Genomic DNA, 24,420 nt, shown 5'->3' on the forward strand with positions numbered 1-24,420 from the left:
AGATAACTTGCCTTCTGTGAGTCTGCAGGACCTCAGACCATTCTTATACTCAGAGAAACAGACAAGTGCTCCTGCAGGTACCTGGAAGCCAGCCCAGACACCAGGAATTCAGGTGCAAACGTTTAACCCCCCTACAAACACTGTGAAGTTTCTACCTCCTTACAAAATAGTGATGATGCTTTCAATTCCTCCTGCATGCCTGCATATTTGTTAGCCTCTGCTCTGTTCCCTCCACCACACTTTGTGGATTTGTTCAATGTGTTTAATGTCTTCTGTAGCTCTCCCAGTGTGCACATGCCTGCAGGCCCCTTTCTCACTTCAAATTCTTCCACATGGGGGCAAGGAGGAAATGGACTACAAGCATTTGTTACTCATAAGCCTTTCAGGGCAGCACACCACACCCACAGAGCAAGACTGATGCTATTTACTATGTCTTCATCGACAGGAGCCAAAAGGGAGGTCCTGGCCTAAAGTCTACGGGGTTTTGCAGGCACAGAATTTCAGTTCACTGTTGCAGCTTGTAACAGCCTTAGAGCAGAGAGAGAAACTGAGATGCAAACCGATGCTCTGTGCACTCACCACAAAGAGCTGCTGAAAGCCTACATTTCTTATACAACTATGGAATACTAAGGCAGATTTACTTCTAGTGGGGTTGTTCAGTGATGTTGTGATGATTTTTTCCTCCTCCATTAGCAAGTCCTGTTAGTCTTCCAGGACACTGCAGCTGCAAAGGGAACCTGTCACACAGACATATCTCCTCTTCCCTCTCTCGCAGAAATTTCTCAGCCACTAACAGCAGCAGCCATGAGGAGAGGAAACAGGAGATATGCAAAATTCAGGAAAGCAACAAGTACCTTCAAAGGATGGAGCTCAGAATTTAGCATAATGCGATCTCTTCCTGACCAAGGATTTCCCCCCTTGTACAGGAAAACGTGAAAAGCATCTCTATTGCTGTTAATCATGTACGGCTCCTCTATACAGCTATCCATGCTCCAAACAAACCCCTTGTGTTCTGAGGGCCCCAGGAGACTGGCATAATTACAGCACGAATGTCACTGATGGACTCAGCAATAAACACAGCATGACGGATACATTCAGCTCACATAAACTTTACAACCCTATAAATACCACACCCATAAAAGACCACCACCATAAAACACAAAGGACAACTACAGAGATTCCATGTGAGAATAAACATACATCAGCAGACAGAGAACCCACTGTTCAGAGAATTAATAAAGGATATCAAGAGCTCCCCAGCAAACCCTGGACGGATGTTCCATTACCTGTCCCGCTGGTGGCTTCTCCATCCGAAAAGTCGGATCTCTTTCAACCAGAAGCAGCACTCCATGAATACAATGAGGATCCATGTCCTAAAACAAAACAGAGCACAACTCCATTACCAATCTGCCTGGGATGCTAAGGAGAATGTACCATAGCAGGTTTGTACAAGAGACTGAAAGTTATCCTTCAAAGGTATTTATGAAGCCTGGAAGGCAGTCACCAGGGAAGGCCATCAAGGCTATGTCCTTAAGGCAGTTTGTTTCAGATCAACTAGTCCTGCAGTATTTAAGGAAGCAATGAAAGAGGTCAGGTCTTGGCTGCACTAAAAAGAACCCAAACCAAAACAAAAACCAAACTTCTGCAGCGGGAAATGTGGCACGTAGGAAAAAAAGAACCATATTCCTTGTCTAAAGTTTTTTCTTAATAACTTTCCTGGTCACTTCTAACTGAAAGGAAGTCTTATTTTCCCCACAGTGCCAAAAACGTCATCTTGTCTTTACTTGCTGCCAAGTCACAATCAAGGACTTGCATCCTGTTGCTACTGTTAAACCGGCTGAAATTCCAAAGACAAGGGACAGCTGCAGTTCAACCTCCCCTATCCAGCTCTCCAGCTATAGAACCACTCTACAGGGAAGTGAGAAACAGGCAAAGAGAGTGACAGCAGGAAGAAGGAAAGGTAGCAAAAAGATCCAGACCACGGAGACAGGGCCCACTAAATACAGGATGCCTGGATCTGGATAGCAAGGAGCACAGCCATTTGAGCTGTAATTTCTCATGGTTAAAAGAAGAGCCATCCTATCTAGATGTCTCCTGGATGGTCTTTGCCTCTGCAAAGATCTTGGAAACTGTAAAGCAACAAATCCTTTCCAGTATTGCTCGAGCTGCAAGGAACCCACCCCACAGCAGGACACGACAGCAAGGGAACCCTGTTTAAATAAATGGCTCTGGTAGTGGTTAAGGTTAAATATCCGACGTGAGCAGCAGAGTCAGAATACAGGGCAAGTGCACCAGCAGAGACTGAGCCATACTGGGTCCAGTACAGCAATTAAGAAACAAGGCCAACACAAGATGACCCAATGATTCTGCAACTGAAAGCAGCAACAGAGACTCCAGAGCAGAGGAAAAGACCTTTCTCTCACCTGGTCCTAAAACAGGATCCTTTGGCACAGGCAGGAAAAAAATCCCAACTGAAACACCTCCCAGAACAATGAGAGGTTTCTACAGCTTCTCAAATCCCTTTCTCCAAAGCAAATTATTCACACTTTCACTCTTATTTGAACAGGGATTAAAAGGCCAAAAAGAATTTATTGCATAATTAGGCTGTATTGGGTAAATACAGAAGCTCATCTGAAGAGAGGATAGGGAGGTATTACAGCTGTATCAGCAGCTCTGAATTTGTCTGCCAGAAAGTGCTGAAGGAAGAGGACCAGCCACAGTTTCAAGACAGATCACATTACTAAATAAATTTATTCTTTCACAATCCCTCTTCTACTCCAACAGTCACGAGACGTGCAATCTGAGTGAGGGATAAAGGTAGAGATGGTGTAACATGAAGTTACAACAGCCAAAACACTTGCTTGTTTGTTACTGCTCAAAATAGAGACTGAAAAACCATTCACCAATAAAGCTGTGAAGGGACAAGTTTATCTCAAAGTGACCACTTCTAATGGAGCAGGAGGAGGTCCCCAGTCTGTCAGGTCTCACCAAGGTCCTCTGTACTTCTGCAGCAACAGAACACGTAAATATGCCCCTTGAACAGAAAGGTTTGCATTGTAATTTTCTGCTTTGAACTGCTACTGCTTCTCTGTCTTCAGACAGACTCTTCCCTTCCCAATACAACAGACACACAGCAGATTTAAGCATTCACACTGATACGCAAAATTCCAAAGACTCACTCCACACAGAGTCAGGCAGAGGGAAATCCCACAGATGTGTGCACTGGCCTTTGGTGAACAGACATTCCACTCTCCATGCCCTGCTCGCTCACTGAGCACTGCTGAGCAGCAAAGCTCCTCTGAACAGACCTTGCAGCCCAGAGCTTACTACTGGTGGCAACATGCAGCCAAACATCACAGTAACATTTACCTCTGCAAAAATCCTTGCTCCAAAGCATCACGATGCAGCTTCCCACAGAAAGAAGCACGATCCATTCTTGCAGCACGTACATACTGCTTATTTCCTTTCACCTCCAGACAGAGCTGCCAGAATTCCTCCTTGCTCCTTCCTGACTTAAGGTGCAGTGCTTTATTCTGCCGCTGCTCCCAGTGCTGTCTGGGACAGAAAGATTTCCCAGCCACCCATATTTTAATAAAAAAAGGGGGAAGAAAGTCTTGCAGAATACAGCTTCTCCCACTCTGAAGGCACAGAGGAGAAGCTTTCACCAGTTTACCAGGTGACTTCAGACAAAGCAACTGACAGTCTCTCCCAGTGCTGTAGGGAATGCTACCTGCAAACATCAAAAGTTGACTTTTTAAGTGTAAATAGACAATTCATCCATTTATTCTGGGAAGATGAAAGAGTGGAGTAAGTAATTCCTCAGACTGACAGATCTGGACCCAGAGGCCAGCGGGATCAAAGTCTTCCATCCCCAGGGAGATTCTCCAGGGTTAACAGATCCGAGCACTGCAGCAGGAAGCTACTCTGCATTAGGTCATCGATCTGTGCTTACCCACTGTGAAGCAGTGCTCCTCACTGCTCAAGAGGAAAACATCCCTTCAAAATTGAACAAGTAACAATTTAACAGATAACAACTACACCATCTTAATAGACTTCACAAAAGCCACATAAATAAAAACCTGTTGAAGTAGAGAGCAGAACAACAGAGAAAAGAGCTCCAGAGACAGTCTGTTGGAGATAAAAGACACTGGGAGATGCAACAGGGATTTCAGAAAGGACCCCAAGGAGAGGATCTGTTCTGTGCTTCTGTACCCACCCCTGCAAGCCTCACTGTGCTCCAGAAAGCCTGGCTTGCCTCACTGTGGTTACAGTCAGTTTTCTGTATTTCTCTGTCCTTGTTTCAGAGCAGATGAAAGTACTGCTTGTGGGATCACAGAGGTAAACACTAAGGATCTCCAAAAGGCTTAGAGGAGTCAGGGCATTATTCCTGTGCCATAACCAGGTGATGAGCGAGATGAACAGGTCTTGTTTATGGGATCTGCAGAAAAGTCAGTGTAAAGGATCAAAAAAACACAAGCAGAGTAATCAGTCTCTGGCAGTCAGTTACCTGGAGCATGCACTCAGCTCCGGCAATCTGTCTTGCAGCACATTAATTCCTGTTAACCAACTGTTGCACCACCCTGATAAAGAGGTGCTGGGAGCCAAACAGCCATCACAGTAGGATATTACAGAGGCACTGTAGAAAGCTTCCCCCCTCCTCATTTCAGAGGAACTTAAGGTTAGAATGGCTTTATTCCAGCCATGCCTGTATGAGTCTCAGGACCCAAAAAACACATTAATCCCTGTTAACCCTCGATGTGTTCCAAATTTCCACATCATCCCACTAAAACAAGACCATGCAACTTACATAGGCAACAAAATGCTCAGAAGCTTTAGCAAGCACACTGCCATGTAAGCACAGCATAAAACAGAAGGTGCTGGCTTGGTACCTCTGCAGAACTGAATAAGGCACCAGACCAGTCCTGTTTAACATCTGGATCAATGATCTGGATGAGGGGACTGAGTGCTCTCTCAGCAAGTTTGCAGATGACACTAAGTTAGGAGGGAGCGTTGATCTGCCTGAGGGTAGGAAGGCTCTCCAGAGGGACCTGGATAGGCTGAATCCATGGGCTGAGGCCAATTGGATGAGCTTCAACAAGGCCAAGAGCCGGGTCCTGCACTGCGGTCGCAATCACCCCATGGACGCTACAGGCTTGGGGACGAGTGGCTGGAAAGTGGCCAGGCAGAAAAGGACCTGGGGCTGTTGGTGGACAGCAGGATGAGCCAGCAATGTGCCCTTGTGGCCAAGAAGGCCAAAGACATCCTGGGGTGTATCAGGAGGGAGGTGGTTGTAGGTCGAGAGAGGTTCACCTTCCCCTCCACTCTGCCCTGGTGAGACCGCATTTGGAATATTGTGTTCAGTTCCAGGCACCTCAGTTCAAGAAGGACAGGGAACTGCTTGAAAGAGTCCAGCACAGAGCCACAAAGATGATGGAGGGAGTGGAGCATCTCCCTTATGAGGAGTGGCTGAGGGAGCTGGGTCTCTTCAGCTTGGAGAAGAGGAGACTGAGGGGTGCCCTCATTAATGTTTATAAATTTGTAAAGGGCGAGTGTCAGGAGGAAGGAGCCAGGCTCTGCTCTGTGACAGCCAATGGCAGGACAAGGGGCAATGGGTGGAAGCTGGAGCATAGAAGGGTCAAACTGAACATGAGGAAAAACTTTTTTACTGTAAGGTGACAGAGCATGGCCCAGGCTGCCCAGATAGGTTGTGGAGTTTCCTTCTCTGGAGACATTCAAAACCCACCTGGATGCGTTCCTGTGTGACCTGGTCTAGGTGCTCCTGCTCTGGCAGGGGTTGGACTGGATGAGCTTTCGAGGTCCCTTCCAGCTCCTGATATTCTGTGATCACTCCCTCACCATACAGAACGAGCACACTGATAGAGCTCACAGCTCCACCCAGCCCAGGAAGCAAGAGGACAGACCTCTGACTCAGCCCTGACTCTCAGATGTGGCACTGGAGCACATAAACCACAGAGACATCAGCCTCATTAAAACAATGCCCTGTTCCAGTTTGCAGAGTTTGAGTCCTGAGAGACCTCAACTCTGATTTAAAAGGAACACCTGCTTAAACAAGATTAGTCATAGCTACAATACAGCATCTCCTTGGCTTTTAACAGTAGCAGATAGCTTCTATCTGGGAGCAGGGGCAACACAACCCAAGGCTTTCCAAGGGACTGATACAAAAGCCTTTGACCTGAAGCAATATAGAGTTACAGCAGGTCCGATCCCAATCGGCCACCGACAGCCACATCAACAGCTGCATGTGCTCCTCCACCTGGCATGAAAGCCATGTCCTTTCCTTCCCTCTGCAGCAAGCGGAGGCTGCTCTTCCTCCCTTCTCCATGGCATGCAAAAACACCTGCATATTTTACACAACTCCTCAGTGCAGTAGACAACATGTCCAAGCACAGTAATTCATGACAGCGTTTAGACTTGGGCACGGGCAGAGATGGAAGCAGATTTAGAGGGGTGGGGAGGGGTGTTCCCCCCTAACTTAGACTTGCTTAGGTTTTCTGCTTTGTCTGCAGGCTGGGTCATCTTCCTAAAACAGGGCTGGGCACATAACTCCACCTCCCAAAGCCAACTGAAAGCTGGGTGGCAGATGGAGACATAAGCAGCAGATGGAGACGTAACATGCAACCAAGACAGCAAGCCAAGTAGTGCTTCTCTGCCCAAGCTCAGGGCTCACCTGCAATATGCTGAATGCTTTGAAGAGAGCAGGAACTGGTGAACAGCGACGAGCATCCACAAGAACTGTCAGACCCAAAGCCTGACATTCTGGTCTGCAAGGACAGAGAAAAAGAGATCATGTTTGTCACCACTGAAAATCAACAAGATTACAGAAACAGAATACATAGCCGTGACAGGGCAAAAAAAAACAAACCCAAACAGTGCATTATGGCTCTGTAAGGACAGGGAACTAACTGGCTTCCTTTTTCTAATCAAAATATGTACATGGAAGCCACCACCTGAATCGCTCAGTTTTCACCTTTGCTATTTCTACCAGAACTTCCCATTTCTCCCATTCCTAGGACACATCTCACTTATGGCAAAGGTGCCTATACCTGTGCTGTGTGAGCCACACAGGAAAACCAGTCCTTCCTAATTGCATTCAGGGATAAGCTTGGCCTTAGCCACACTGCTTCACAAGAGCAGCCATTCTGGATCAGACCCAACATCTACCTCGCCCAGAATGAGACTGGAAGGGAGAAACATAAATAAAGCATGAGTACCAGAAGCTTTCCATGCATTAAGCCTGCTCCCTTTAGCAAGAGTTCAAAGGCTTCAAAACAAACAAACAAAAAATATCACTGACAGAGAGTTAGCTTGACCTCTTACTAGTTTAATCATCTAAAGAGAGACAAAGTCTCAGTAGAGCCTGAGATGAGCTGGGGGGAAGAGTCTGCCATAGTGAAAGGAAAAGTAGCTGCAGCAAACTCCAGCCTGCAAACTCTACTGTCAGCCAGCTATCAAGGCAGATTTTCTCAACCCTTGCAGATCTTTCCTCCTACCCTCTCAGCTAGGAGGTCTAAAACATTGTGTCACAACACTGTAACACAGAGTTGCTGCATGACTGCCCCATCATAGCTCCCAAATCCCATTTTCTGAGCTACTGAAGGATAGCAAGAATGGCTTAGATTCATGGCTGTGCGTGAAAAGATTCAGTACATACCAAATTCTATGACATCGTGTGCACAAGGCACATACAGAAGAGCCAAAGTGCTTACTGAACGTGAACCAGTTCACCCTAGCAGGAAGTCCCCACCTGTATAATTTTGAGATGGTCTGGACCAGGTTCCCAGGCCAATAAAGACAACCTGTTCCACTCACTGCCCCAACTCCCACACTCCTAAAAGATACAGTAGACACACAGCAGGGTCCACCCTGTCAGACCAAGAGTGTCACACACCTCGGGATGCTATGCAAGTACAGAAGAAGGCGTACAAGCTCAGTGGTGTTACAGTGGGGGTTTAACCAGGCTGTGTTCCGTGTTGTTATTATGGCCACTGCACGTCCTGATTTATCTCTGGTACCTGTAAAAAGAAGGGGGAAAAAACAGTCACAGAAGGAAGTCAACAGAGCCTTGTTCCAGGTGTGTATGCCTCATATTCCCCTACTACCAGCCCATCACCTTCCTGGAAACACTCCCCAGAACTACATACAGTCTATGTTGCAGATTGCAGGAGGCTATAAACACACTTCCAAAGCACTACCAAATGCTGCCCCAGAATGAAGTATCTGAGCTCTGCTTGTCTTTCTTTCACGGTAGTGTTAAATTTGGACTGCTCTCTTCTACCCAAACACATATTCTTCATAAACGTGGCTGAAGGCAGCTAATGATAACCCAGACTTTTGAGAAAAGCAAGAATCTCATAAACTCAAGATAAATAATCTCACCTCCACTTACAATATCCACATTACTGTCAGACGTGAGAAAGCAGACAGGTTTGCAGAACAACATGCACTACCTGATGAGACTGGGCACACACACTGCAGACTGAGCCCAGCACACAACTAGACATCTCCTGAGAGCAAAGCCTTGGAGCAGGAGCCCAGAGCTCCTCCTCAGAGGAAGCAGAGCAGGCGGCTCAGGAGCATGCTCTTGCCTGCTTGCAGCTCTGACAAGGGCAGACACAGTGCCAGGCTTTCATTAGTTTCAGAGCTCGCTCAGTGCCTAGGGGATAGATAGAGCACAGTGTGGTCAAGTTGTGATATGTTAAGGAAGGAGAAACCCCTGTGCTTCAGTGAACCAGGACAACAGCTCTCTGCCTCCTGCTCTCCAAAAGCCCGAAGACATGGCTTATCACAAGAACCAAGCCTGCTCTACGAGCACCCAAAACTAAATGAAAGTCTGGCATTGGGCTTTAGCCACAACGTGCATTGAGAACTCTGAAGACAAGGTCATGACAGTGCTTTTTCTGGAATTACGTCCAGCCTCCTCTCCAGATGCACAGGAGAGGTAAAGAGCAGGTGGACACAGCACTTTGACACCCAGAGCTGCCTCTGCCACTTAAAAGCAGGCAGTGCCTCTGGAGTGAGCCTGCTCAAGTGACCAGTGCTCTGCACTCACACCTGCCACCAGAAAGGTGATTTGGAGAACAGCAGAGACTACACCTCTATTGTGTGAAAAGTAATTCACAACACGAGCCATTTCCTATCATACAGATTGTATGAGGGAGAGGGGGGGAAAAAGTCCCAAGCACAAGACAAAACCAGAGGCTGAAGGAAAGCTGTCTGTCTGCCTCTTTTGAACTTTACTGCTACCATAGATAGACTGTCCTGGACCACCTCTCTTGCCCATCCCAGGGACAAGCATGTGAGCTGACAGGTAAAACACATACAGATGGACACCCCCAAGCACAGAAAACTGCCCTGGTGTGATCTCAATCTGTCACCACGACGTGACTTGAGTAAGGGGCACAGTCACAGATGGGAATAATTTAGAAGCTGGGCATTCTCTCTCTCAGTGACCAGAACTGTGACACAGGCACTTCCTGCTAACAGCAGAGACAGAATCTTCCACTGTCTATGTGGTTCAGCAATTATTACTCCTGAAGTACTGTGCTCTGGCCACTGTATAACCAACTATATGGAGGGAAGTTAGAAAAGGCTTATTAATATACCTTGTTTCATAAGCTAAGGAGAATCACTAAAATATGATAAAGTGAAGCACTCAATTACTGGAAAAAACAGCTCAATAACCAGGCTCAGTAAAAGATTTCTCACTCTGAAGCAACACCTTTGTCCATCAGGGAGGCTGAGCATCAACAGAACTTGATTAAACCTTGAACTTCAGGAGCCCGGAAATTGCCTGACCAGATCAAAAAAGCAACCACAGCCAAGAGGGCTATGCCTGCAACAGTGGCATAACCAGATGATTCAAGAGCAGAATGAAGAATTGAAACTCTCCTGGTAGGAAAATTTCTTCCTAACTCCATCAGATAGTAGTTTATTAATTAGCTCTTATTCACAATTCATTACAAAAGTTATCCTTTCTAATGTAATTGTTGTATCATTACCAATGTCTAACATAAAGAATTTAACTGAGGTGAGTGCATTCCCTCAGGGGTGAGGATTGCCCAAGATCCAAAGGAGACACATGAAAGAAGCAATGTCAGTCAGACCCAATACTGCTTCTACAGAAAATGCGATTTCTCCCTTAGACAAAAACTCCTTTGGAAGTGGTATCAAAGCCAAACCTTTTTTCTTCAGTGCATTTCAAGGGCACATCCCTTCATCTCATATTCAAATACATTTTTGCCTCATTTAACAGTCGTACATGATAATAGGAATCTGTGACAAAGGAAACAGCTAGAGCATTAGATCACATCATCAGGCTTCTACCACAGCACAAGCTCCTTTGCAAGACTCCTCTCAAACTCTGTAATTTTTTGGCTGTTGTACACACCTGAAAACGTCCAAACTGATCAACAGATCAGAAGATTAGAAAACCTCCTTTGGAATTTGTTCTTAACAGTTTTCCTACCAATGCAAAGTTACAAGTTTGAATATACCATAACTCTGCCTTACACTTGGGTTTCTCATTTCACCGTTTTCCAGAAGACTGGAAAAGTCTTGTGTCTTCCCTGCACAACGGTGTTTTCACCTCATTCTCAACCATCTTATCAGATAAGCAACCTCCCAGTCTCTTGCTGTGAGACACTCAATTCAGTTACAAAAAAGGGCTGTAACCCTTCTCTGCACCACCTCCAATATTCACCATTTCCTTTTTGAACAAAGGCATCAGAACAGCCCAAACTATTTGAGAGGCATCATCAACAAGTACACGGAGCTAAAATCACTTTCTTAATCTGGCTTGCCAATCCCTCTCCTTTACACATCTGAGGTCAAAATTGGTCTTGCAGTCCCAGCACTATGTGGGAAATCACTGTGCTGCCTTCATGCTCTCCTTCCCAACCTCTCCACACCACACAGATCCAACTGACCTCTTCTCTGCTCTGGTCAATTTTCCACTCATGTGGCTTCTGAACTGATCAAATGCAGCTATCTTCCTGCTCCGCACTGGACAACACTCTCACAGGTTTCCCACAGGGCCTGCTTACGCAGACGCTGCCAAACAGCTCTTTCACACTGGAGAGGTAGATCTCAACTCCCTCTGCTTTACTTCGCGTTTGGTTAAACACAAAGACCTCTTGTGTGGGCCCTGCACATTCAAGCAATCCTGGCTGCCCTGTCCAACAGCCTCAGTTTTCTTTACCACTCTGCCAATATTTGTCTTCTCCAGTTTTATCTGCAGCAATTTGATACTTACTGCCATATCAGATGCAAACATGGAACAATGTTTGACCTACGAACTGATCTTGGCAGAACAATTCTGGGAAGTCCTCCCTTGATAGCTACTTTTGTCATCTGTTATTTAGCTACACTATCGTTCATCCCACACGTTGCTCATCCACACCTCATTGCAATATTCCTCTCAACAGAATGTGTCATGAAATAAAATGTTTTCTAAAAATCTATTATATCTACACAGCTACATTTAATCAACCAAACTTCTAATTACCAAAAATAAACTGGTTTTACAAGAGGACCATCAAACAGCATCTTCTACACTCCTATCCTTTAATTATCTACCAAGTGAATCAAGTTCCTATTGTTTCGACCTGGTCTGAGGTCAGGCCCACCAGCCCATCATTAGCCCGTCACCCTCAGTCTTCTTTTTGAGCTGCTGGTGTGAGCCCGCAGATTTGGCTTTCCTGACTCACAAACACTTCGTTAACATTTTGAGGCTCCTGGGAGCAAGTTAACATTACTTTCATGAGAGGGAAGTTCTACTTCCATCCTTCCCATCCAGAAACTTGATGGGATTCAAGCAGCATTGCTACTGGAGAGGTTTGGGGTGAAAGGAATGGAACTGGGACCAGCCTGCAGCACTGTAGACAGAGGCTCATCTCCCTTGCCCTCCTACAAACCATGCTTCCCAGACACATTCTGGCTCAGCTACTCACCAGGCAGGCAGGCAACTCCACTCCTCAGCACTTCTGGGTTCACATCCTTGACTATGGTAGGTGCAGATCGACCACCCCAGGCACTCCCAGAAGTTGGGGATGGCGGGAGAGTAACAGCTGTTGAGGTTTCCTCTGTGGCACTGCCTTTACTCACTGGTTTCAACATATCTGTGCCAGTTGTTTCTCTTCTTGTCTCTGCCCCTTCCGACACCATCCCTGCAAGACAAGCAGTGGTCAGAAGCTGGAGCAGAGCTCCACCCAAAAGGTGCCAGGTAAGTACCAGAATGGGGAGGGACATGCCCCCAGCCTCAGAACTCTGCAGCTCCTCCAGTCCTCGTGCCAGTAGTGTGCATGTTCTGAAACTGGTCCTAATATGAATACACTACTGTAATTCTAAAAAAATAGATTTATTGTGAAGTTTGCAACTTACAAAAACTCAATTCAGAGCAGGATTACTGTAGTCAAAGTCATTTTTAAAGGTAACATATCAAGCCATACGTGTCTGCTCACAGCCTGGCGCAGTGGAAGTCCCTGGCTAAGCTCCAACTGAGCATGCTGAAGTGATAAACCAGCTTCTGACAGGGAGAGCTGCTCCATCAGCACAGAATTACTCCCCCAACACCACTTCCAGATTAGTTCCTGAAAATATGAAGCCAACTCGAGGCTGACAAATCAGCTGGAAATTAGCCAAAGAGACCTTGTTCTGCTAGTCCAGACTTTTTTAATTAACAGTTAATGTGAAAGTCAGAAACCTATTTTAAAACCCTGAGGAACGGGATGATTACACCTATCAGCTCTGTTTGAGAATTGGAGGAAATGCTTCCTTTGCCTGACACCTCAGCTCTAAAGCAAAAGTTATAATTTTAGAATTAACTAATCCTGATTTAAGTATCTTGGCTGCTACATGGAAACTAATGCTAGTTTCATCAAGTCTCAGCTTTGATGCAAAATTACCTGAAGAGAAGGAAAAAAGAAAAATCTACCTACTGTGTATGAAGTATTATTCCTCATTTCCCAAAAATTATAAGAATTTGAAGTCAACAATACGTCTTCAACATATTAAGTATACAGCTAGGCTATCCCACTGCTTGGCAGATAGACAACAGAAAAGGTTTTGCTGCAAATCCTGATACTTCAGTATCTAACAACAACAAAAAAAATCTACCTCTCTTTAGGAAAATAAGAGAGCGGAGTATTTATTTGCTTGCTATGAAGTCAGACATTTTAATTGCTACTTAAAATTGACTTCAACCATCCTACCTTCCTGCTGCATCAACAATGCTGACACTTGACTCAGTTTATTTACTAACAGATTCCAATACTTCATTAAAGAGCAGGACCAGGAACAAAGCAGTCCTTGAAGTGGCTTTCAGTACAAGTTTTAGCAGTGAAGGAGATTTACAGGTTGAGGCTCAGCCCAAACTGCTTTCAAAATTGCTATAGTGGGCGAGAGAAGTGCCCTGAGCAGCATGGCTCACTGCACAAAATTATCCAACAGAGCAGGGAAGCTGAGAGGGGCTCCAGGGCTCTGCACCAAGGCTGTGATAGAGAAACTGCTCATTACTCTTTGGTCACATCCTTCTCAAGGGAGCATCCCTGGGACCCAGCCTGGCATCTGCTGCATTTGACCACGTAAGCTGGTGCAACGGCTTCAGGGTTCTGCACAGTTCTGGGATGCATCAGAGCTCAGGTTCTGTACCTAATGCTGTCTCAACCTCCATTTTCCAGGGATGCAAGAGGTCATTTGCTTCAGACAGTGCTGTTAGATCTTCCTGAAGTAGCATTTTAGAGGGGCACTGCTCTCCTACGGATGGCACATGTTGAAGATCACCAAGCCATAACTCATGCCCCAACAGTTTCACATTAAAGTGCGATAGACTTTCTAGGAGAACACCTTCTCAAGGAGCTGCAGAGCCTGGCAATAAGCAGAACCACACAGTTTTTAATAAAGGAATCTGCATTAAATGAAGAAAGCTTGCAAAGAGGACCAAAAGGTGGCACTTAAAGAAAACAAGAAAGGGAACATAACCATACTGAAGGGACCATACCAGGGCAAGAGAAAGACAAACGTACATGGCAGCCCTGGCTTGGATATCGCTTAGGAATGAGGTAGCAGCTCCCAAAAGCCAGAAGAGAAGCATTTTGCTCAGCCCACCAGACACTGTCCTGGTGCTGGGGCTTTTCAGCTCAAGGGAAACCTCACTGGAGTCATGCAGGCTCCAGACTACGCTCATGCTGACCAAACCAACCTCTTCTCTAAGCTTCTCAGGCTCAGTTCAGATCTGCGGACCCCACCTCTCTCCAAACAGGCCCAAGCACACTGTTTGTTATTAGCAATCTGGGGTGGAGTTACTAACTAAAGCGGAAATTGGAGAATGCAGAGGATTGCATCAAAAAGCAAATTGAGGACTGGGACATTTGAATTTGCTGTGTTTGCAGGTTCCACCTTTCCCCAAGGTAAAGGAAGTGGTAGAGGAGGATTTGCTTGTGTGCATTTCAAAGAGACATTACCATTTTTCCTGCAAACTGCCCCGGCACCAGAATCATCTGTGCTAACATCACATAGTAACAGGGAGAGAGAAAGGAACGCCCTAGCAGGTGCTGCTGAATATGCCCCGGTGTGGCTTTTCAGTCAGTTCCTTGAATATCAAGATATTTTCCACCCCCTAAAATACAAGAGTTCTTTCCAGAGCTGCAAAGTTTCAAAATTCACTTTCACTTAAAGTTAATCATTAGGGAAAAACAGCGGCCACACTATCTGTGAATGAAACCAGTGTGAATTTTAAGCCACCAACTCAAAACAGCTCACATTTGATTCAAAATCTTTCCAAGTTAGATCATATTTGTGCAGAAAATAAGCTTAGTTTGTGACTGGGAGTGGGAGGAAGGGGAGAGAGTTAAGGGACAAGGAATGATCTGCAGACACAGCAAACTCAAATGCCCCAGTTCTGAATGGGTATTTTGACATAATCCACAATGTCTGCCATAAGAAGCAAGCTCCTCCACCTCACATAGAGCAAATCCTGCATCTGCCCACTACTACCGAGGTGTGAACTGCAGATCTGAATTGGCCCAGTAAAGCTTAAACTTTATTGTTATTTATAGTTTAGGCAAGATACCTACAGTTTCCAATCGTAGTAGCAAAATTACCCCAACAAGAGCCAGTTACACAGAATTTAACTCATCTACAGACTGACCAGCTGGAAATGTCCATTAGAAAGTCTGAGCATAGGACATTTGCTTCACTTCATAATTTTATCTCTGAATTATCTTATTATTGTTATCTCTGAGTGCTTAATGGGGCTAGATAAGGGGATGGCTTGTTTGGATCTCAAAGCAATCAAATGTAATTCAATGGATTAAATTTATTCCAGTTCCAGCCACAGTATTTAACAAATACTCCCAGCAATAACAGGTATTTGAGCTGCCCTGTTCCTTCATGAGGTTTATTGGTCTGGGGGGTTCTGGTGATTTAAGTTGTTTCTTCTGTTTTACAAACTCTGAGATAACAGGGTTGTTCTTTTCTAACTGTAATGCCAAAGTTTAACATCATAACTGGACCATGAATATGTCACTTATTTCAGCCAAATCCCCAGAAACATTTAAATTGTCTTTTAAACTCCATGCATACCCCAGAGGGGTCCATAATTGCTGAAATCCGCAGCAGCGGTCAAGACTTGTCCTGTGGAGCAGCGAGAACATCCCACTTATCTCATACACGAGCTGGACCTGGCTAATTTTAGACAGAAGAGATAGGAACAGTGAACAAGCAGCCACTGGAGTCATGATGAAAGCAAACACCCAGCACTCAGCACAGCCTAGGTTTTCTGAGGTCTGGTCCTGTGCAAACATGAAGTCACACCAGGCCCAGCTTGGTCAGGGGAACAGATACCCACCACACGGTAATTTACTGGCATACATCCCCCAAGAGCTACAAATAGGTAGAAGGTGACCTCTCTTTTTCAGCTCACAGCGGTAGATGCACAGAGAGGTACATTTTAGAAATAGAAACTCTGGAGTTGACCCTCTATTTCACAGAAGAGAAATGCTTGTCACTCCATAAGCATCAGAAATGCCTGGTACCTGTGGGTTTAATTATAGAATGAATATATTCTGGTGCAGGCATTAATGAAATTTCATTTTAATCAACAGACACTTCAGCTCCATTAGGAAGTCACGTTAAGGCATCGGGTGAAATGTGACTTTTGTACACTTGAGAAAGTAGCTGTGCTTGCAGCCAAATGGGGTAGCACTGCAGCAGTGATGTAGGCTCTTACTGACATACTTGAGGACCAGTGCAACCATTACAATGGCAGTCCATCCCAAAATGACCAGCTCTCAGTCTGCTCCTCCACCACGTCAGCTGTGCTCTAGCAATGTGGGTCTGTATCTCTGATCCTTTCACAAGTCCTCACTTTAATATTCCAAGCCAGGTAATTTTCCTAGCCAGGGGTCTCAGGCAATGAGAGCTGTTGAACTGGAATGACATGTTTCACCCGCCCCCGCCACACACACGCTTCTCAACGTGATCTGCATATCTACAGCTTTCCAGACTCAGCAGAGTTAGGCAAAGCCAACATCATGCCCATGTGGTTACACACTGCCTGCCTACAGTCTGCTGCAAAACGCAGAGAGACCTGGACTGCCTGTTCAGTTCCTTCTGAAGGAGCACAGCTCCAGCACAGGAACCCAGGCATCAAGAAATCTGGGCAATACCAGCTTGAACTCAAGCTGAAGTTAGATGCTCAGGTTTTCTGTGCTCTCCCACTCAAGTTAAACAACTCCTATTTAAAACATAACCAAGCTGAAGAAAGCATGCCGGAGGGGAAGGGAACAAGGAGGAGGTAATCCCTCAACTCTGCAGTTTGCTTCTTACATCAGTTACCAGCACATTCATTTGTTGATCTTCAGGTCACGTTACACAGCTATTATTTTATTGTGGCATCCAGCACTGCTTCCTCTTGCCAAAACTATCTTCCTAAACCAATTTTCAACTATGAAAAATGTGTACAGTTAGACATTCTCTTATGCATTCCTATTGCATGCACCCATAATGTACACATCATGAATGTAACGGGTGGAGGTCACCAGCAATCAGATTAACTGAAATTAAAAGCCTCTTATGTTGGAAGTTGTAAATTTTTAAAGAACTTTTACACAAAATACTTACAATAAACCCACCTGTAAAGAGAAAGCAAATTTCAAGCCACAAAAATGACAACTTAATCACTTTTCCTTTAGTTTGTGCTATTACCCCAAAGCCTCCCAGCAGACGTACTTGTCAGCAGTACCTCTTGAGGTCTTTGCTTTCTATCCATGTTATTAAACAGATAAACACAAACATCCAATCACAGTACCTTTAGGAGATGATGCCCCAGAAGCTGTCTCTTGGTGGGAATGCAGAGCAGTGGGCTCTGTATGTCCCTCAGGGGGTCCTGAGGGCAGTGGTCCAACCTCCAGTTCCTCTTCAATGGATTCCAGTGTCTTTGAGGCTACAGTCTTTGACTTTTCCTCATAAGATAAACTTCCCTGGTTCTCCTCTTGTCCCTGCAAGTCCTGCACTGCAACACACTCTGGGTTCTGCACAGAGCCCTCTTCTCTTTCACGACCCAGGTTTTCTGCCCATCTTTGTGGTTCCTCACACCTCTCTCCAGACTTCTGGGTTCTGAATTGACTTGAGCCTTCACCCAGGCCCATCAAAGAGTCACTGTTATTTAACTGTTCTGCTGTACGGTCACCCTCTGCTGACAGAGCAGTTTGGAGTAGTATGGCTTCTTCGGCTTTCTTATGCTGACATGCAGAGACCTCTTGCTCTTCAGCATCTGACAAGAGTCCATCCATAGGATCTTTGACCGAACAGTGACTATGACTAGTCCGATTCTCATTTACAGTCAATATTTGTTCCATCTCTTTTACTTCCTCAGGGCTGTTCCTTCTTCCCAGCTCAAATTCATCTACTTCTTCGCTCTTTTCTGGAGAATTTAATGGAGAACTAAGATTCGCTTCCTGATCACTGCAGCAAGCACCGACTGTACCTACATCTGCCATGTTCCCTGAAGAAAGAGAGCCTCTCTCCACACCTATACCTGAGCTCTCAGGTGCTGTAAGCAATGCAGTGGCCTGGACTGGCGCAAAACTTTCACTGACACTCTTGCAAGAAACATCAAAACCTTCCGTCAGTGTGCAATGTGGTTCCAAGACAGACACAGGAGAGGAATCCACATCTGTCACCTCATTTTGACCTTCAGTCAGTGGTTCTCCACGTTCACTCAGTATTGCCTCCTCTTTAGCAGGAGCAGCAGCATCTAGAATTGTTTCTGGGCTCTGCTCCGACATTTCAATGCCAGAACTTCTGCAAGAACCATCATCTTCTCCTTCCATGTTTCCAGAAGCACGAGGCATTTGTGCTTTGCAGCTGACACTATCACCAGCACACTCATCGCTGTAGCTGCACAGTGCATATCGCCAATCAATTGAGTGTTCACTGCAGGTCTCTTGCTCTGCAGATGAATCTTCTGCACTGCAGGCAGGAGACTCAGCCACAGGAAAGCTATTGCTCATGTTTCCAGGATCCCCTGATATCAACTGACCTTCGGGAGACAGTTCACTGTGTGCCATCATTTTGTTGCTTTCCAACGGAATTACATTTTTGAGAACTTCCGCAGAAGAAGTGCTCAGAGTGTCCATTTGACAGCGCTCCTTCTGCATAAGTGCTGACTGAACTGAGTTCTTGGAGTAGGTACTGTCTTGAATGACAATAAACCTGTGCTTGCCTTTAGACGCATTCACTCGTGCTCTGGGATGAGTTAGGTAATTTAAAGCTAGCGACTGGGTTAAAGAGCCTGTTTGTGGCCCAAACCTGGGCAGGGAAACTTCTGTCAGCTCAACGTACTCCCCTTCCAGGTCACTTTTCAAGTTCTCTTGAGGCACAGGACGTGTACAGACACCATTGACAAGAGCTTCACTTAACTGCGCAGCTGTGCTGCTGATGATCAGGTTATCTCGATTTGGACTTTGTTCCTGTAGATACTGAGATCCTAGGTCTGGTGAACTGCACTCACCATGGTCCATGGGGAGGCACAAAATTGAAGGTTCCTCTGTTATTTCTGGAGAGATTATATCGTTTTCAATTATTTTTGGTTTATTTATAAATTCAGGATTAACCACTTTATCCCAGGGGACACGAAATATTTTATCATCAGTGGTTAGTAAACAATTTTCCAGTGCTATACCCATCCGCTCTCCATTGAAAGTACTCAACCATTCCAGAGTAAAAATAGAGGTATAAGAAACTTCTGGAATCACAACTTCCTCTACATTATGTTTGTCTTTTGCCAAACATTTCAAGACAATTCGTGGAGACTTCTTCAGATAGGGGACCACCTGCAAGTAGAAGTCACCAGGCTTCAAGATTCGCCAGTCAATGGAAGCCAGCTGGACTACAATCTTCTCGTGAATACACAGGGGCCAGCCCTCATGGCGAAACAGCAAGCCACAGTACTGAACCTACGGAGAAAAGAGAGTGTTTTCAGCATGAGAACCAGATCTCAGCTTAATCTTTTGGACAACAGAGATCATTGCTTCTCTTTCACAGCTGTAGCAACAGAATAGTGAACTTAGGGTCTTTGGTTATTAGAGGAACTTTCCATACTGAAGTCTTCTCTTCAAAAGGCAGACACAAGAAAAGCTACCAACACAAAGCACCAGCATCTCAGAATTTGAATATGAACCAACCAGCTGCCAGAAGTCCCAGCCTTGTTTTAAAGCTAGGTCACCACAGACAGGGAGAGGTCTAAGCACCAGAACCCCAGGCCAGAGAAACTGCGAGTTCTCCCTCCCAATGCTCAAGCCTGGCGACCCCGTGTCTACCTCATTTCTGACCCATTAGGAACAACTGGAGTGATCAAGAAAGTGAAAATTCAGACCATCCAGCACCCCTAACCAAGTGCCATTAGAGAAACGCAGGCAGGCAGCAGTCTGCTTACAATGCACGCACAAAAAACACTGCCCTCAACTAGAGACCATCCACAGCCTTAACAGAGAAGGTGGCTAAATAAAATGCATCATTTCCAGAGTGCCCACAGCGAGCTCTATGCTGTACCAGGTACCCTTGAAGCCAACCTGCTGGAAAGAGGTAGATACAGAAGCCTCATGGCATAGGATGCCACTGTCAGCCTGCCACTGCAAAATGTCTTTTCTGTGGTGAAGCAGTGCTGGGTCTTTAGATTGAGGGCTGCTGAAAGGGAGGTAATGAAAAGCTTTGCTGATGAGGGAAGGCAGAATGAAAATGCCAAGGTCTGTCCGAGAGCTTGTTTTTATTCCCTTATTCGCTTTGCTGAAGTATGCAGCATGTTCCACCCAATTTTTGTTAAGCCAAACTGAAGAGCATGGAGCCAGGTACAAAGCATCACTCATCTGGTGTTATGAAGAGCCTATGCAAGACGGGTGGAGACATGCTACACGGGATGCAGCAGCAAGGGATGGCTGCAACCTACCAGATACTGTAGAGACAAAGCAGGAGAAAGGAGGCAGGAAATGAAGAAAGCATAGCAGGACCACAAGGAAAGAACACAGCAAGTTGCATCAGCAAGCTGCGAGTAACTACACTTATACCAGAGATTTCGTCATTCCCAAAATATAGCAGCACTCAGGACAAGTCCCAGACAAATCACCAACAAGTAAAAGTAGTGAAACTTCATGGCTGAACTGACTTGACTCAGCTATTTACAGCTTTATCACAACTTCAAAAAATAAAATCACTGCTTTGAACTTGATTCTGTTTGGGTAAAGTAAGATTCAAAACTGAGTCCTGACATAAGCCATCAGCTTCATGATTAATTTTACCTTTCTCTGTCATGACAAGGCTTTAGATAGGATTCGCTTGTATCAGATGCAAAACAAATGAGAAAGCCATAATCTAGAAGCCCAAGGACTTTAATATTGGCAGCATCAGACTTCAGACATTTCATATTGTCTCTCTTACACGGTCACATGTAAGTCTTGACAGAGAAAGTGATTTATAAAAAGCTGTATTCTGCAGGCCAGACAGATGAAAGAAAAAAAATACTTTAATTCAAATATTTTGCCATACAACAGAGAAAACACAGAACTGGAAGGAACCTCCTGGATCCTCACACACCTTGACACAGGTAATGGCATCAAGTAATTTCTTTCCAATGTTCATCAATCTTTGCTTTCAGCCCAGCCAGGTTTCTTATCCTCACTGCATCTGATGCAAAGTTGCTCAGGAGTTCAAAAGCACAAAACATCCTTCATCCTTCCTGCGTATTCCTTTGTAGAGGCACATGCTTGCCCTCTGAGTCTACCGTTATAAAAACTTAAGTACAAAGTTTTAGAGCTCATCTTGTGTAACATATTTATCACCCTCCTCCTCCTCCTCTTTTTAGTTATCGTTCATGTCTCCCAGACTGGTTTCACCACAGATATCTGTCATACACTCTTACTTTTTAAGCCAAGGTCAGGGATGAGAAGTAATGTGTGACTCATGACTCCTGCTTCCAACTCAGTTTCCACTGCAGTGCAAACACCCCCCCTTTCACCAGTTTGTTACCCATCTTGCAATACTTGCATAAACCTCCATCCCTTTGACACAGTAATTCATTTTCCATATGACTCCATAATAAGTCATTTACAGGACAAATTAGACAAACTTTTCTCTCTAGAGAGACTTGGTTTATGAAAAAGACTAGTCCTACACTACCTGCCCTGGAGTAAACCACATGAAAAAACGTTATTCAGTTTTTAATGGGTCAGTTAATTCAGTCCCTGCTCAGTGCAGGTTGTTGTATGCTCAGCTTGTTCTCTGTTTTGTTACTAGCCCTGACTTAACAGATTCAATAAAAATCCCTGTTATCAGCCATCCAGCATTACATGGCAACTTCTTCCATTTTCCAGGATGGAGACCAGCCAGTCCCTTTTCTTCAACATAGTCAATTCTGTATCCATTTCAGTCACGGCAGTTTTATTTCTGTTACCTCCGTGCAACTGCCTTGCTATTGTACCTACACGCTGCATCACTACTAAACTGAATCTTACTTTAGTTTCCATTCTTTGAAGGATCATATTAATATTACCTTTATATTCTAACCTTGAATTCAGAGCAGACCCACCTCCCTTTCTTTTCTCTTTCTATTAAGTTAAAAAGCCCTATAACCTAATAAACAGTTGCTTGTACTTCCCTCAGAGGCTAAGCTTTGCAGTCTTGTCTTCTCATGCTTTCTGATCTCTGAGACAGAGATCCGCCACATGAACTGTTCCCCTTCTTACGCAGCACAGTTCAATTCAGCAAACCAAGACCTCCTCTTGCAGCACACAGTTTGCTGGAGTTGCTACTGGCTTCAGCAAGTCTCAGGCTGGATGCACTTGAGACTTTTCTATCAAGCTCCAGACTCACAGTGCACCTCAGTCAATACAGCTTTTATCGCCTACAGAAGTGCTCAAGTCAAGTATTTTGTACATAATGTTTAAAAAAAAAAAGAGTATTTGCAGTTTTCCAGAAGAGACTGTACAGTTGCACCCTAAACCGTACCACATCAACCCTCTTCTGCAGTTAGAATATCTCCTAGTAGGTATATTAAGGCTATCTGTACCAAGGGCCTTCTGGGCAGGCAAAAAAAAAACCCCAAATAATCAGTTCCTAAGGTATTACAAACAGGTTATATGACTGAAAAGTGAGGGACAAAGAAACCCCATACCAAACCTCACAGCTTTGATGACCTGCCTGCCAGCCAACTGACAAATGACAAGTAGAAGAAATCTCAGCAATAGCATCAATGAAAATGTAGGATGTATTAAAAGTTCCTGACAAACCTGCAAAGCTATGGTCTAAAACTGCAGCAAGGGCTAGAGTAACATGGAAGCAGAAATATACATCCTTCAATTGCCTAAGTGTTTCAGAGTTTTAGAAGTGGAACATCCTCATGCTGCTCCTGCTCCAAAAAGCACCTTCAAAGGGAAGATTACATGAAGAGGCTTATTTCAGCTGTTTTAACATTTCACTGATGCTCAAGTATTTGCTCTTCTCATGTCCAATCACTACTGAGCCAAACCAGGCTTGTCAGAAGAGTGCCAGGAACAGACTCTATGCCCAGCGGTTGCAGCCAGGAATAAAGCTGCCTCTGAGGAAAGAGCTGGACACCAATGCCAAAGACGGCACAAAGCTGGTAGCTCCTAGAGCTATGAGGAAGGCTGGGCTGGAATAGACCAACAGTCCCTTTAGCTCAGGATGTCATCTAAAGGCCAGAGGCAAAAGCTGGTTTCCCACTCTCTGCTAAGCAGAGACACACCCCTCCACACCCCCTTCTCCAGCTCCTGGGGATCACATATAAGCTATTGATTTTAATGTGCCCAGCTGAAGCTTATGACCTTGTCTAATATTTCATGAAGCCACTGACACTTTTGTCACTGCAGAGGTTTAAATAAATCATCTAGCTCTCTCAAAATTTCATACAGTAGTCTTTCATACAGGAGTTACTTCTTTTCCCTTTAGTGTGTTTAGGCTGAACTACAAACTAAGACAGAAACTCTCCTTTTGTTTAGACTCTCTAAAAGGGAGACAAACCTTTTAAAGAACAAGTAACAAGAAATAGTCCTGTGATTTCAGACTGTGAACACAAAAGACAGGGCAGGGAAGAGGAGACCACAAGAAGTGAAAGAAATAACTTTCAGCAATAATAAAAAAAAGTCAAATAAGCAAACCTCTAAACAGAATAGCCTAGGCTCACGTCTAAAGACAGTACAAGGTTACCTAGAGCTTCCCTTCATCTCCCTGTATTGCTACTCTGAAAGTACAAAAGCATGAGTCAAGGCCAGAAAGGATCACAAGCAAGGAGGAAAGGCTCAAGGCATCCAGCTGCACTCTAAGAGGCCTGTGCCTGTACTCTGCCTCTTGCTGCCCACTCTCCCAGACATTTCACACTGCAGCAAAAGCCCCCAATACCGAAGGCTGAGCCCTGCACAGCCCTCCCTGGAGGTGGCAGCCACACCACTTCAACAAGCCCCACACCTTGTGGCTCCTGGGCAGGTCAGGGAACACCAGAAAGAACCACCTCCATCCATTCCTGGTTCTGTGACAGGAGGGTGGCTCCAAGCATGGCTCCTGCCCCTGCACCACCTTCCCAAACAGAGCTGCCTCTGTAGGACTGCCCCACCATACTGGTTTCCCCCTCCAACAGAATACCTCAGCCACCACTCTTACCTCCATGGCCCATGGTCCCATGCTCCAGGCCAGTCTAGGGGGCCACCAGCACCCTGAGCCTCTCCAGGGCCCATCGCCCTTACCTCTCCCACCACAGGATCCCTCAGGGCCCATCACCCTCACACCTCTCTTGCCTCAGGGCCCAGCACTCTCTCACCTCAGGATCCGCAACTCTCATTCCTCGGACCTCCCCGGGCCCACCATCCTCATCTTTCCTACCTCAGACTCACCGCC

The 24,420-nt window shown here is 45.3% G+C and overlaps 1 protein-coding gene across 1 annotated transcript in view; it reads right to left on the reverse strand.

The window, feature by feature from the left end:
* Positions 1-24,420, reverse strand: part of LOC104540790 (pleckstrin homology domain-containing family G member 4B-like) — a gene marked incomplete at its 3' end in the record, with an annotated part of 71,483 nt that overhangs the window by 44,758 nt on the left and 2,305 nt on the right. The window contains exons 3-9 of the mRNA XM_010184676.1: positions 19,031-19,475; positions 18,713-18,889; positions 17,327-17,434; positions 11,970-12,185; positions 7,910-8,033; positions 6,689-6,782; positions 1,287-1,373 (exon numbers count right to left, since the gene is read on the reverse strand). Coding sequence (XP_010182978.1) covers positions 1,287-1,373; positions 6,689-6,782; positions 7,910-8,033; positions 11,970-12,185; positions 17,327-17,434; positions 18,713-18,889; positions 19,031-19,475 — 1,251 coding nt within the window. The remainder of the gene's footprint in view (positions 1-1,286; positions 1,374-6,688; positions 6,783-7,909; positions 8,034-11,969; positions 12,186-17,326; positions 17,435-18,712; positions 18,890-19,030; positions 19,476-24,420) is intronic.

The sequence above is a fragment of the Mesitornis unicolor genome, unplaced genomic scaffold (assembly GCF_000695765.1).
Source record: "Mesitornis unicolor isolate BGI_N332 unplaced genomic scaffold, ASM69576v1 scaffold16695, whole genome shotgun sequence".
Taxonomy (NCBI): domain Eukaryota; kingdom Metazoa; phylum Chordata; class Aves; order Mesitornithiformes; family Mesitornithidae; genus Mesitornis; species Mesitornis unicolor.